Source organism: Uranotaenia lowii, chromosome 2 (assembly GCF_029784155.1).
Source record: "Uranotaenia lowii strain MFRU-FL chromosome 2, ASM2978415v1, whole genome shotgun sequence".
Classification (NCBI taxonomy): domain Eukaryota; kingdom Metazoa; phylum Arthropoda; class Insecta; order Diptera; family Culicidae; genus Uranotaenia; species Uranotaenia lowii.
Window position 1 is genome coordinate 79,139,423 of NC_073692.1, and position 14,276 is coordinate 79,153,698.

The following is a 14,276-nucleotide window of genomic DNA, read 5'->3' on the forward strand; positions in this document are numbered from 1 at the left end:
GCCTGGAGAGTATAATTTGATTCCACCAGACGTTCATTGTTGATCCAGGGTCGGGACCTGACATTCGCCATTTTTTTAAGTTTGAGACTGAGATATTCGGGCAATTACGAATGATGATGTCCGTATGAAGCTACATGTTTGATTCCTTCATTAGTTTCTAACAATTTTTTTTCTCCCACCACAGACCTTGTACGTTTGTGACAACATTCGATATTGATAACAATCAATTTTGGCAACATCCGATTTTCCCGTTGTATTATGGTGATAAAATGCAACAACAAAAACAAAAAAAACGAAAATATTATAAAATACTCAAAAATGAAAAAAGATGAAAATTTTATAAAATTAAAAAAAAAACAAATACAAACTAAAGACTTAAAATGACAAAAAAAAACAAAAAAAATGATGAAGAATGACAAAAAATAGCTGAGAAAAACGAAAAAAAAAAACAAAACTAAAAAAGTGCATCAGAAACATGATAAAAAAATTAAAAATTGCTCAAAATTATCGGAAATGAACTAAAAATTACATAAAAAAAAGTTGAGTAAAAATCCGTTGGATTTTAGCAACATTCGATTTTGGCAACACAAAATGTTCGGGCCTGTTGCCAAAAACGAACGGGGTCCGTAATTTTTTTTTTCAAACACTGAATTCAAGTTCTATGAAATAGGTCTACAATTTTGTTTCTGATACCTTATTGTACAGGGTAGTAACGTTAAAGTGATACACTTTGTTTATTGCATAAAACTCAAACCATTTCTCTTCGGAATCAGTTTCCATAACATCTATAAGTGGTAAAATTACAAACTAAGTACTTGAGTTCAAATTTTATATCTCGTGACCGAAATCTCTTATAAGAATCAATGGATGGTGATGGTACACATAGAACGTGATTACGGTTGTATAGTGTTTACCGGAATTCCATTTACCGCAGGGCCGCATTATGCCATCTGGAGGCCCGGGGAAATTTTGCACGGAGGTCCCTATGAATCAATTTTTTTCCAGAGAACACAAAATATTTTAAACATACAAAGAAACTGTAAAAAGTTCGTTATATCGCCATCAAAAACAATTATGTCTGATATCTTCAAACAACAATTGGTAATTCATCACGTGCAAGCAATGCGGAAGAATTAATCAACTAATCGAAAATGCTGATAAGAGCTGTAAAATACAAAATTCATTTCACAACTCAACTCTATCACAACCCAAAAATCTCTGGATAAGAAAAATTTAAAGATAGATATTAAAACTCTTTCTATTTAATTATCAACCACTTAGTATGAGCTTCATTTAAAGTAGAATAAATATTTTCCTCGTGACTATTGGGAAGGAACACAAAGACTTTAGAGACCAAGAATCTAAATAAAATTTAAAAATAACAACAGAAGTAAATTCAAATTCTATGGAGAATCAGACAACAACAATGAAATTCAAAACCTAAAATAAATTTTAATCGTACTATCAAATTACAAATGAAATTCCCATACAAAATTGAGAATCAAAGTTACAATCAAAGGAAAGCAGGAATTGCAGAATTTATAATTTCAATCCAAATAAGTTTTTTTTTATTATTATTTATTTATCAGATTCTAGGCTTCAGCCTTTGATCCTAACTAGTTACAACACATCTATGATAAAAACATCTTAAGACTATTTTTTATTTGTTCTCTGGACATAGTCAGTTTGATTACATCAGCATGTGCGTTGTAAAGCGCCATCATTCTATAGATTGGTTCATTACGAGCGTAATTCCGTATTCGATTTGGAAGCTGAAACGGTCTCACCTTGCGCAAACTGCTCCGTCCTTCATGGTACAGCTGTTCTCGAAATAATATTCGTGCACAATATTACTCACTTTCTGGGAAAAGGTTATCACATTACACTTTGAGGCATTGATTTTCAATCCGAAACTGCTGCAACACTCTGAAAATCTATGAAGCGCATTTTGTAGGGTAAAACAATCTTTTGGGTGTCGCACAGGGAGGAACAGTTTTAGATTATCTGCGTATATTAACACAAACACGTCATGCAGCACTCCGGGAAACTCGTTCATAACAGTGACGAAAAGAAGGGGTCCCAAGTGACTCCCTTGTGGTACGCCGCTGTTGACCGAAAAAACTCTGGATCTCGCATTCCCAATCTTCACAAATTTGACTCTTTCTTTCAGGTACGAACGAATCCACTGAAGACAAATTCCGGTTATCCCATTTTTACACAGCACTGACAAGAGAGCATTTATGTTAATCACGTCAAAAGCCTTTGACATGTCGGTATATATAGCGTCGACTTGAAAACCCTGCGAACATTGTGAAGTTCGAGAGACGAATTCCGCCAAGTTCGTAACCGTAACCAAGTTTCAATTTCACATCTTTAAAACTATAAGAGAGTCTTTAATACTGATGTATTATTCACTGATGTTTAATTTATTGTAGGGTATTGCATGCCCGGAGTTTTAAAGTAAAGTGGACAAATAAAGTAAACTAAGGTCTAAATTAAGCTCGATTTTCCTGTGCTTGTTTTAACCAATTTGTTTTTTTCCCTATAGACTCGAAATCTACTGAATCGATTTACTCGAAACTCGACAGGTAGGTAATTTTGATGACTAGGAAGGTCCCTACTGTGGTTTGGGACCCCTCCTTTCTTTCTGTAAGGGGGGGGTCTCTCAAATATATAAATAATAATTGCATAGCTAGAGAACTGATCAAGCAATTTTGACATGGGAGGGTACTTTGGTACAAAAGATGTTTCTATGGATAGTTGGTACCCCTCCCTCCTTTGAGTGGAGAGAAAAGAAGGGAGAAGGAGGGTTTGCTTACAATTTTTTACAAAACTCGAGAGCTGATGAAGCTAATGGAACCAAATTTGGCATGGGAGGTTATTAAAATACGTGAAATGTTTCTATGATTATGTCAGACCATTCTCTTCTTCCAGTGTGGGTATAGGATGTGAGGAGGTGGCTTATATGCCTTTTTAATTGCATAACTGGAGAACTATTCGAGCATATGGAATCAAATTTTTCTTGTATTTGCGTATGAGAAATGGTTCTATGAATATTTGATGCCCTTCCCTTCTTCCAGTGGGAGATAGAAAGGAGGGAGGGGGCTCCTTTAGAATTTTCATCATAACTGGAAAAATAATCAAAAAGGAATTTGAATACCATGAAATGTTACTATGATATTTTAAGAATTCTCTGTTCTTCCAGTTGGAAAATATTAAGGGGAGTGGATGCTGCCATACAATTTTTTCCATTACTCGAGAAATTATGCAGCGAGTGGAACCAAATTAAGCTTGGGAGGGTATTTGAGTACAAGTAATGGCTCTATGGATAGCAAAATACCTAGTACTTTTACTGCCTTCTTCCAATGGGATGATAGAAAGGAGAGAGGGGGGCTGCTATACCATTTTACGCACAACTTCAGAGCTTATGGAGGAAATGGAATTAAATTTGGCATGGGAGGAAATTTGGATAGAGAAAAGGTTATATTTATGCTCTTTTGAGACTTCTTTCTCCTTCAATTGGGGATAAACTTAGGGTAGAGAAAAGCTCCCAAGGTCGTGCGAACGGGGGGAAGGGGTGCTAGGGATTAAACTACCCCCTCCCCCCATGGAGATTTTATCCAAGTAAAATTTTTCAGTTCAAGAATTGAATTTACCGTAGTCACGGTGTCTCTGATGGATTTTTACATCATTCGAAAGCTGGGATTCCCCTTTCATTTGAGCCCAAATATGAAATTATCCACTGGGGGTCTAGAACAATTTATTTTTCTGAAGGTTTTTTAACCTTTTTGTTGGTTTTTTCAAAGACAAAATCATACCAATAACTGTGAAAACACTCGTCTTACCTTTAGCGTTAATCCAACTCCATATGTCAATAACATGATTTAATAATAAATTTCCTTGGCTATAATTTTGTAGAACACCCAAAATAATAAGGAAATTATTTATACGGGATTTTTCACGTAAACTTAGATTTTGTTGCATCATATCGTTTTTACGTGAATCTTTAGTAACCACAGTGTATAAAGGACGCCTTGGTAGTAATTACTTTACTTCCATATAACTTACTCATGATTTTCACATAAAGTCAAAGTGGATGGCGTTTGGAGTTATTTTTCTCAAGCGTGCTAGTAAATTCTTATAAGAATTGAAGCTGATATTAGTCTTCGGCTATTTCGTGGTTTTCCGGATATTTGGAACTGTGGTCAACGTTGCAGATGTTCGAAGTTTCGCGCAATAAGAGAATTCATTCTGCTTCGGATAGTGATTCGGTTCGAGAAGTTCCAGCGCATCGAAAAGTAAAATCATGTTTGGTAAACAGTAAACTCCGATTAGTGGCTCCAAGAAATCGTTGCATCCTGGTGAGTTCGATGCAAATTATTTTTTTATTGTTTTCGAATTTTAATTTTGTGGATATTTTCAGGCCAGTCAACCGGGATCTCTAAAGGAAGCAAACCAGAAAGGAAATAGAAAGTCATAAGCATGCAGATTCCGCGGAATTCTCATCACAAAAAAGTGTAGTGACAGTAAGTGTTGTGTTGAATAATAATGGTGGTAATAAATTTGAATAAATTTCATATTCGTTGTTATTTATGAAAAACAAAAAAAGAAAAAGCATCAAACAAATCGACCTAAATTTCATTTCGAAACTAAAATTAATTCATGACGCTTTCATCATCCCATTCCGTCGAACATAATGAAAATTCACGTAAATTGCAGCTGAGTCTATAGCATGCGAATTCTTATTGACGTGCGTTCACATGTTTTACTGGTAGAAGCTACGTGAAAATCAATTGGATAAAAAATATGTGTGTTTCACGTAGCCACGACGTGCGGATTATTTTGGGTGAAGAAATCAAAGTGATACAAATTGAGAGAAAGAGTTAGAATGTCACAAACAGAGTGATTATTATTTCATTTGAAAAATCTAATAAAACTTCTCATCACTGATTGAACCAAGTCCATAAATAGTATTCTACGAGCTTAGTTATTGATTGTAGAGTGTACAAAACGGTTTATTTACATTAAATTTTTTTTTTGTTTCGATTATAGTCGTTTTACCATCTTTATGGCATTCGCTACTTTATCAACGTTACAGTTGGCGGATCGCTATTGAAAAACTATCCGGTACAACTGTGTTCGATGTTTACTTTTGGGCTCGAACTCGCGGACATCGGCTCAGGAGACAACAGACTTGCCAACTGAGCTATATCACAAGCCCTCATTTACATTAAATATTTTGGCTCAAATGAAAGGGAAAAGTCCCAGCTTTCGAATGCTGCAAAATTAGCGATGCTAATTTCCGAAAAATAAAGTTTTCTCCCAGAGACACAGTTGTAGTAAGAAGGAATTACTTCATCCCAAAAGGTGTTTATAAATAAGTGCTTACAGACAAATCGTAAAATTTTCTCGCATCCAGCGGAATATAGTCCTGTTTCACTCTATGCCTAAGACATTTAATTCTGCGACAGTACATGTCATTTACGAATTAAAACTAGTTTTTTATTGTCAGTTTCCATTTACAATTTAATACAAAACCCTTTGAAATTGATTTTTATTAAGAAATGTATCTAAACAAGTTCATCCATTTCGTTATTACTTATCACTTTAATAATAATTTAAAAAAAAAACTTTTATATCATAACAAATTTAATGCTAATATGAAATATTCTTAAAGAAACCAATCAATTTCAACATCACCTTCAATTTGTGTTTATTGTTCTTCAAAATACTCAACTCGACATTCAAAGCATTTTTATAAACTACACAAGGCCACAAAATTGACATTTTATTAAGGTGCAAAGAATTTAAGAGCAAATTTCGATTAGTCTTGGTGTCTTGCAACTTTTGAAAATAAGTAGGGGAGAGTAGGGTATCGTGGGCCATGGGGAAACGTGGGCCACTTTTAATATCTCAGGTGTGTGTTGAGATAAAATCTCAAACCAACTGTCATCGTCGTCACTTTGCGTGAGCATATATTTCAATATGTTGTTGACTTAAATACGCACCATATGCTTCTTTTATTTATCAAGCTATAAAAAGTTAGTAAAATTTACTTACATAATTAAAAAAACATCCGCTAATTTCATCGATGGGGAACCTTGAGTGCATAACAAAAATATGCTCATACGCTTATGATCTTAGCTTTATCATGATTTTTCACGTGGAAAAGGAATTTTGGATGAAACATCAATAAGTCACACAAACGCAACCAATTTGCAAAACATAGCTTGTGGGGAATCGTGGGCCACACATCTTGAACCACCTATATTTTGATGTTTTTATACACATTCAGAACTTAAAATACGTTTTTCCTATCTGTACAGCTTTCTTATGCCAAATGAAAAGTTATGAAAAATATTTTGTCCATCTTGTATAAGGAATTTTGCAAAAACGTTCGCGAGCCAGGCTTTGAAATCTTTTCGATCATACACAGCTCTTTTTTTTATTTCATCATCTGAAATTGCTTTAAAATAACGAAATGAATTAGGAAATCACAGTTTTGGGTCAACTCATAAATTTTGCACGTTGTCTTATCGATTTGGATTTGGTGGCCCACGATTCGCCACCATTTTTCCAAATCCAAAAAATATTGCTTTTTTTCAAACAGTCAGAATTTGGGGAAAATAACTTATTAAAAATTATAAAAAAACTTAATGATACCTTGAAAATGTAGAAAACCATACCATTTTTTTATTTTCATTTTATCTTTTATAATAAAGAAGTTATGGAACAACGAAAAAAAGTGGCCCAGGATTCCCCACTCTCCCATATCAATTACTAGCTGATCCCGTACGAACTTCGTTTCGCTTTAAATCATTGGTACGTCAAAATGAGTTTAGAAAACGAATTCGAAACATTCTTTCGACAATTTTGGGGAAAAAATTCAACAGTGTTTAAAGTCGCTACTATTACTATTGCTTGAAATTCAAATTAAACGGTTGATTGGCTTTTTATTAAAATTTATGTGAGAGTGTTTTCTTCTCGATCGGTTGCAAAATCTAGACATTATGGCAGAAACATGTGCTATTTGTTTATGTGCACGACTCTTTTGCATGACCTTCACACTTAAATTGGTATCAATTAAAAAAATAATTGCACAAAACACTGAACTTTCAATGAAACTTCTTTTTCTTTCCCATGGCCCGAAATTCGATAATTGAAACCAATTTTACGTTCCTCAAAACCTCCTCAAAAATTATATGCAAAATAACGTCAGGAACTTGAAAACAGTGAACAGTGAATATAGACGCCCCTTTCGCCGACCCTTGACACGGAACATGCTACCTGGAGTCAATTGCTCATAGTTTATAACCCTCATCTGAACATTTTCATCTCAATCCGATGCATGATCACGACAATATCGCGAAAACAGTGAGCAACTAACATGGACGGCCTTTTTTTTACCACGATTCAAAACTTGAAACCTGAAATTAATTATCTTTTCTGTTAAACTCCCATGTGTCAATTTTCATTACAATTCTATGCTCAATCAAGAAAATATCGTAAAAACAGTGAACAGATAATAACCCCTTTTGCCGACCCCTGAGTCAAGATTTGAAACCTGAAAGCCATAGAGCGTCCCTCAAAACTCCTATGCGGAAATTTTCATCTCAATCCAATGTAGTATAACGTCAAAATCGCAAAAACATTAAAGTTGGGTATGGACGACTCCATCAGCCAACTTCAAATCTGCAATTCGAAACTTGAAATCGATCGTTCGTCCCTCGAAACACTCATGTGCTAATTTTCATCACAATACGATCTATAGTAACGCCAATATCGCAAAAACATTAATCAGTGGATATGGACGACCCCTTTTGCCGACCCCTAACCCTGAATTTGATAACTGTAATCGATTGCTTGTCTCTCAAAACACTCATGTGCAAATTTTCATCACAATCCGACGGAAAATAACGTCAATAACGCGAAAACAATATTTGTCTTGTATGGACGACCCTCTTCGGAAGGGGTCATCCAAAAATCTATAACATTTTTCATCATTCCTGGTCCTAATGAGCATCCATGCCAAATTTCAGATCTCTAGCTCTTAAGACGGCTGAGTCTATAGAGGACAAACAAACATACAGATAATTGCTTTTTATATATATAGATTTTAGAAAATTCTGCACATTTTCTGATAAAACTTCAAAATTTCAAAAAAACAAATTAGGTTTTTTCCCCATGACCGTACTTTTTTTTTACTTTTGCAAAAAAACTTATTAAAGTTTTCTATTTGCTCACTTTTTCCCATTTTGTTAAATAATAGATTGTAAACGAACTTTAAAGTATGTTTTAACTAAATTGCACTTGAGAAATTTTTTAAAGCAAAAATCAAATCGTTTTGCAGATTTTGAGAAGTTTGTTTATTTGAATCATCAATTGAATTCTATAAATAAGTTTTATAATATAAAGTTTTAATTGAAAAAAATGTCTTCCAAAAATGTTAAAATTTTATTTATATATAGAAAAGAAGGTATTTTGGAATGTGACAGACGTGGTTTTTGGAGCTGAAAATTCTAAATTACCAAAATTCAAACAATTTAATGTAAATTTAAATTCAGCTGTCGATTTTTTAATCGGTAAAACCTAAAGTGTGAACTGGACAGTTAGTTTTATCTGTAGAACGCCGTTTTATCGAACTGTCTGGTGTTGTGAAAAAAGTGATCATGAATGGAAGTTGAAATATCAAGGGGAAATTAGAGCATAGTTTGAGAAGTTGTAGTCTGTGGAAGAAATGTATTTGAACGGAACCGTTAATTAGGATGGATTACGATGGTTGCCTTGATTGGGAAAAGCTAGAAAATTGTAGCGTGCATCAAGATCCAGAAAATTCAGCTAAGTATCCGTTTATTTCAATTTTAATCCTCCGAAAAAAATATTTAGTTGGAATAGTTCCAAGGTAAGATGATGAGTATAAATGTTTACATTTTTTATTGATATAATATTCAAAATAGCTTAACTCTATTTAAGGGGATCAGTGGGGGGTTGGATAGGTCATCAAACGAACGAAAGACTGAAATACAATGGATTGTGGGTTCAAGCCAGCCGGAGTATCTCGGCAAGTTTGGAATTATGCGAAGGATATTGAGGTATCTTTCGATAATTTTAAATTTGTTTCGAACAGTTGGAAAAGAGTTTGATGAGTCAAACCTATCCCAAACCAGTGGTAACGGACCCCTTGGTAATACTGCAAATATTGTTTGTGAGTTAAGCATGGACAAAATTTGAATGTGTGATCGAGACTTCCCGTACCGCCTCGGGTCGAAAGACCTATCAGCCACTGGTGGGTTCTCATACATACATACATACATATAGAAAAGAAGGTATTTTGGATCCGTGAATTCTCTGAAAAAGCCAAATAAAACCCGTTGTTCATATTTTTATACATAAAATGACCATAATGGTGAAAGTTATGTTCTTGAATTAAGAAAATTTCAAGATTATTAAAATTTATGCAGATTGAAAGTTAGAAGAAATAAATAGCTATTAAAAATATTTAAGCGAGTAGCATTTGATCAGAAGCATTTTCATCACATGTCTTCAATTTATTTCTCAAGAAACAAATTTTCAAATTCATAATCTTGAAATGTTCTTACTGAAAGAACATGACATTTACCGACAAGGCCGATAAATTAAGTGAACATTTTATTAACATTTCCAAATAAATTACCCAAATTATATTGTTTGTTTTATGAAATTTACCGAGTTTTTAGACAAACTTTAAAAAAATTTGAACTATTTTGAATAACTTTGTCTTTGTTTTTCAAGTCTAAATTTTTAGTTTGAAAAATTATTCGAAGTAGCAACTTCAAAGCTTAATTGTTTTTTGCGCAATGTTGACTCAATTACTATTTGATTCTCTAAGTTTTCCTAAAGCTTAAATTATGACAAACATTTCAACTCTAAATCACATTACGATAAGCATTATAAAAAAAAAACGTTTAAGTAGTTTCAAGTATTAATTGTTTTCTTAATCTTTTATCTTGTTTATTAAAAAATCCACCAGTGTTTTCACAATCATAAAATCAAAAGAGAATGGATTTATTTATAGATTCATATAATTACAGATAATTATTTTTGATTTCAGATTCAAGACTGCTGCCAAGATTTGCCAGCCGACTTTTGAATTTTAGATGAGGAGAAGATATGTTTGAAGAAATATTCTTTGTTTTGATTGCGTATTTTCTGTTACTAGTTTAAAAAAAATTTAAAAAAGTATAGCTTTCAGCCCATGCAAAAAAAGCTGTATTTTGAATATGAATTCCATGCATTCATCGCCGGCACCTATCAGCTAACAACGAATTATCGCATTGCTCTTTTTTCCATTTGCAATTAATTAATCCAAAAATAATTATTCATTGCTTCGGAATTTTCTTCTTCCTTCCATCACCGTCCAGCCACATCCTGACGCAGCATGAAAAAATACACCTGGCGCCGAAATCGATCAAAGAATTCGCCTGTCAACATCCGGACTGCTACTACGTTGGCCGCAACCCGGCCGAGGTGCGAACCCATCTGGCCTGCCGGCACTCCGAGGAGCGAAACTTTGCCTGCAACGAAGATGGATGCGACTATCGGGGCAAAACCATCAGTCAACTGAAGCGGTAAGTCTCGATCACTCATTAGATGGGGGGATTAGGTTGGAAAATACATATCTATGGTGTAAGGGTGAGGAGATTCCGGCACAAGGATCAATTATGACTAAATCTGTTCCGGCTTTCTCACGTCTACACGTGGTTGAAATCACAAATGCGCGCCAACGCTAATTGAATGATTAGTGAGCATTATATGTTCCCTTGTGTGATGTTCGCGTTATCAATAAACGGGTGGGAGTGCAGCAACAGGAAGCTATTTCTGCCCTATCTAAGATGTTACGCATCACTAACAGTGGCAATAATTGATCCTTTAATTCCACTGGTAATCATTATTGTGACGGTGATTAATTAATTACATTTGCTATCTGCTTGTTTGGGCAAAGGTTGTGGATGGTATGTAGGTCTGATTGAAACAAACAAACAAAAAGTTTGCAGAAGCGCTTCTGCCACGTGTCTGAGCTATGAAATGTTCGAAGGCAACGTCTGACCTATACCACTGTTCATGTAATTGGCAACCAGAGCAGGGAAAATTACCATTCAATGGACGATTGAAAATGCACGACTTCAACTGCGACGGACTTTTCACAATTCTACGTAAACTTTTGCTATAAAAGGACAATCACGCCATAGTGCCAAACCAACATAACAATCGGACATCGGTGTAAGCCTCTCGATTTCCAAGAAAACATTCCGAAAAGCGAAATATTACCACTGTACTTGAACGCGCTTCCCTCAACAGTCTTGGCTCGCGAAAAAAATTCAAGATAATTTATCATTCCGGGAGCTCTTCGCTGATTCCTTGGTAGCGAACTCGTTATGCGTATACAAAACATGCTCACTAAATACTCCGTTTCTTCAACCCCAAATCTAAGAACCATCGGACCATAAGGGGAATAATTAAATTAAATTAATGCTGAATTCCACCGGTATCGAACTACTTTTTATTGTGTTTTTAATTTTCCATCTCACACACGCGGTCCCGCGCTTCTGGTTCATTTCGTTGTTCGGTCAGCCGCTTGCGCACAAAAATCGACTCCTCAATATCTAGCGAACAAATAATTGGGTACCCCACTCCTGCTTCTCGTTTCGCGCTAAGTGACTGAGAAAATAAGTGAAGGACAACCCGTTCAGAAAGATAACACGGGTGCAACCATACAAAACTCTCGCCCAACAACATCTTGAAAAGCAGAGAGAGAGAAAAAAAAATGTATAAGCAAAATAATCTCAACATAAATTCAATTCCGCGCGCCAATCGCAAACTAATCGCGCGGTTCATGCGCTTCACGACAACGAACAACAACAAAGACGACGTCGAAGGCTTGGACACGCGGGATTCCAAGACTCAACCTGAGCTGTACTGTACTAACCTGCTTGCTACCCTTTTCCCTGTTGCCTACTGCCCTTTTCGGATCGCTCCGGGATAAAGCTGATGGACCCACCCTCAAACTATGAAGGAAGGTTGAATAAAATCAGTAGCGATTCATTTACCAATAGGGGATACTGGGGCAAAAATAAATGTTTAATGACAAAAATGACAAAAATGACAAAAATGACAAAAATGACAAAAATGACAAAAATGACAAAAATGACAAAAATGACAAAAATGACAAAAATGACAAAAATGACAAAAATGACAAAAATGACAAAAATGACAAAAATGACAAAAATGACAAAAAAATGACAAAAATGACAAAAATGACAAAAATGACAAAAATGACAAAAATGACAAAAATGACAAAAATGACAAAAATGACAAAAATGACAAAAATGACAAAAATGACAAAAATGACAAAAATGACAAAAATGACAATAATGACAAAAATGACAAAAATGACAAAAATGACAAAAATGACAAAAATGACAAAAATGACAAAAATGACAAAAATGACAAAAATGACAAAAATGACAAAAATGACAAAAATGACAAAAATGACAAAAATGACAAAAATGACAAAAATGACAAAAATGACAAAAATGACAAAAATGACAAAAATGACAAAAATGACAAAAAATGACAAAAATGACAAAAATGACAAAAATGACAAAAATGACAAAAATGACAAAATGACAAAAATGACCAAAATGACAAAAATGACAAAAATGACAAAAATGACAAAAATGACAAAAATGACAAAAATGACAAAAATGACAAAAATGACGAAAATGACGAAAATGACAAAAATGACAAAAATGTCAAAAATGACAAAAATGACAAAAATGACAAAAATGACAAAAATGACAAAAATGACAAAAATGACAAAAATGACAAAAATGACAAAAATGACAAAAATGACAAAAATGACAAAAATGACAAAAATGACAAAAATGACAAAAATGACAAAAATGACAAAAATGACAAAAATGACAAAAATGACAAAAATGACAAAAATGACAAAAATGACAAAAATGACAAAAATGACAAAAATGACAAAAAATGACAAAAATGACAAAAATGACAAAAATGACAAAAATGACAAAAATGACAAAAATGACAAAAATGACAAAAATGACAAAAATGACAAAAATGACAAAAATGACAAAAATGACAAAAATGACAAAAATGACAAAAATGACAAAAATGACAAAAATGACAAAAATGACAAAAATGACAAAAATGACAAAAATGACAAAAATGACAAAAATGACAAAAATGACAAAAATGACAAAAATGACAAAAATGACAAAAATGACAAAAATGACAAAAATGACAAAAATGACAAAAATGACAAAATTGACAAAAATGACAAAAATGACAAAAATGACAAAAATGACAAAAATGACAAAAATGACAAAAATGACAAAAATGACAAAAATGACAAAAATAACAAAAATAACAAAAATGACAAAAATGACAAAAATGACAAAAATGACAAAAATGACAAAAATGACAAAAATGACAAAAATGACAAAAATGACAAAAATGACAAAAATGACAAAAATGACAAAAATGACAAAAATGACAAAAATGACAAAAATGACAAAAATGACAAAAATGACAAAAATGACAAAAATGACAAAAATGACAAAAATGACAAAAAATGACAAAAATGACAAAAATGACAAAAATGACAAAAATGACAAAAATGACAAAAATGACAAAAATGACAAAAATGACAAAAATGACAAAAATGACAAAAATGACAAAAATGACAAAAATGACAAAAATGACAAAAATGACAAAAATGACAAAAATGACAAAAATGACAAAAATGACAAAAATGACAAAAATGACAAAAATGACAAAAATGACAAAAATGACAAAAATGACAAAAATGACAAAAATGACAAAAATGACAAAAATGACAAAAATGACAAAAATGACAAAAATGACAAAAATGACAAAAATGACAAAAAAGACAAAAAAGACAAAAAAGACAAAAATGACAAAAATGACAAAAATGACAAAAATGACAAAAATGACAAAAATGACAAAAATGACAAAAATGACAAAAATGACAAAAATGACAAAATAGGCAAAATGACCAAAATGACGAAAAAGGACAAAAATGACAAAAATGACAAAAATGACAAAAATGACAAAAATGACAAAAATGACAAAAATGACAAAAATGACAAAAATGACAAAAATGACAAAAATGACAAAAATGACAAAATAGGCAAAATGACCAAAATGATGAAAAAGGACAAAAATGACAAAAAAGAAAAAAATTATAAAAA

General features: G+C 33.1%; 1 protein-coding gene across 2 annotated transcripts in view; it reads left to right on the top strand.

The window, feature by feature from the left end:
* Positions 1 to 14,276, top strand: part of LOC129748498 (uncharacterized) — a 279,431-nt gene that overhangs the window by 235,544 nt on the left and 29,611 nt on the right. For both annotated transcript variants that reach the window (XM_055743148.1, XM_055743150.1), the window contains one exon: positions 10,401 to 10,607. In XM_055743148.1, the coding sequence (XP_055599123.1) occupies positions 10,401 to 10,607 (207 nt within the window). The remainder of the gene's footprint in view (positions 1 to 10,400; positions 10,608 to 14,276) is intronic.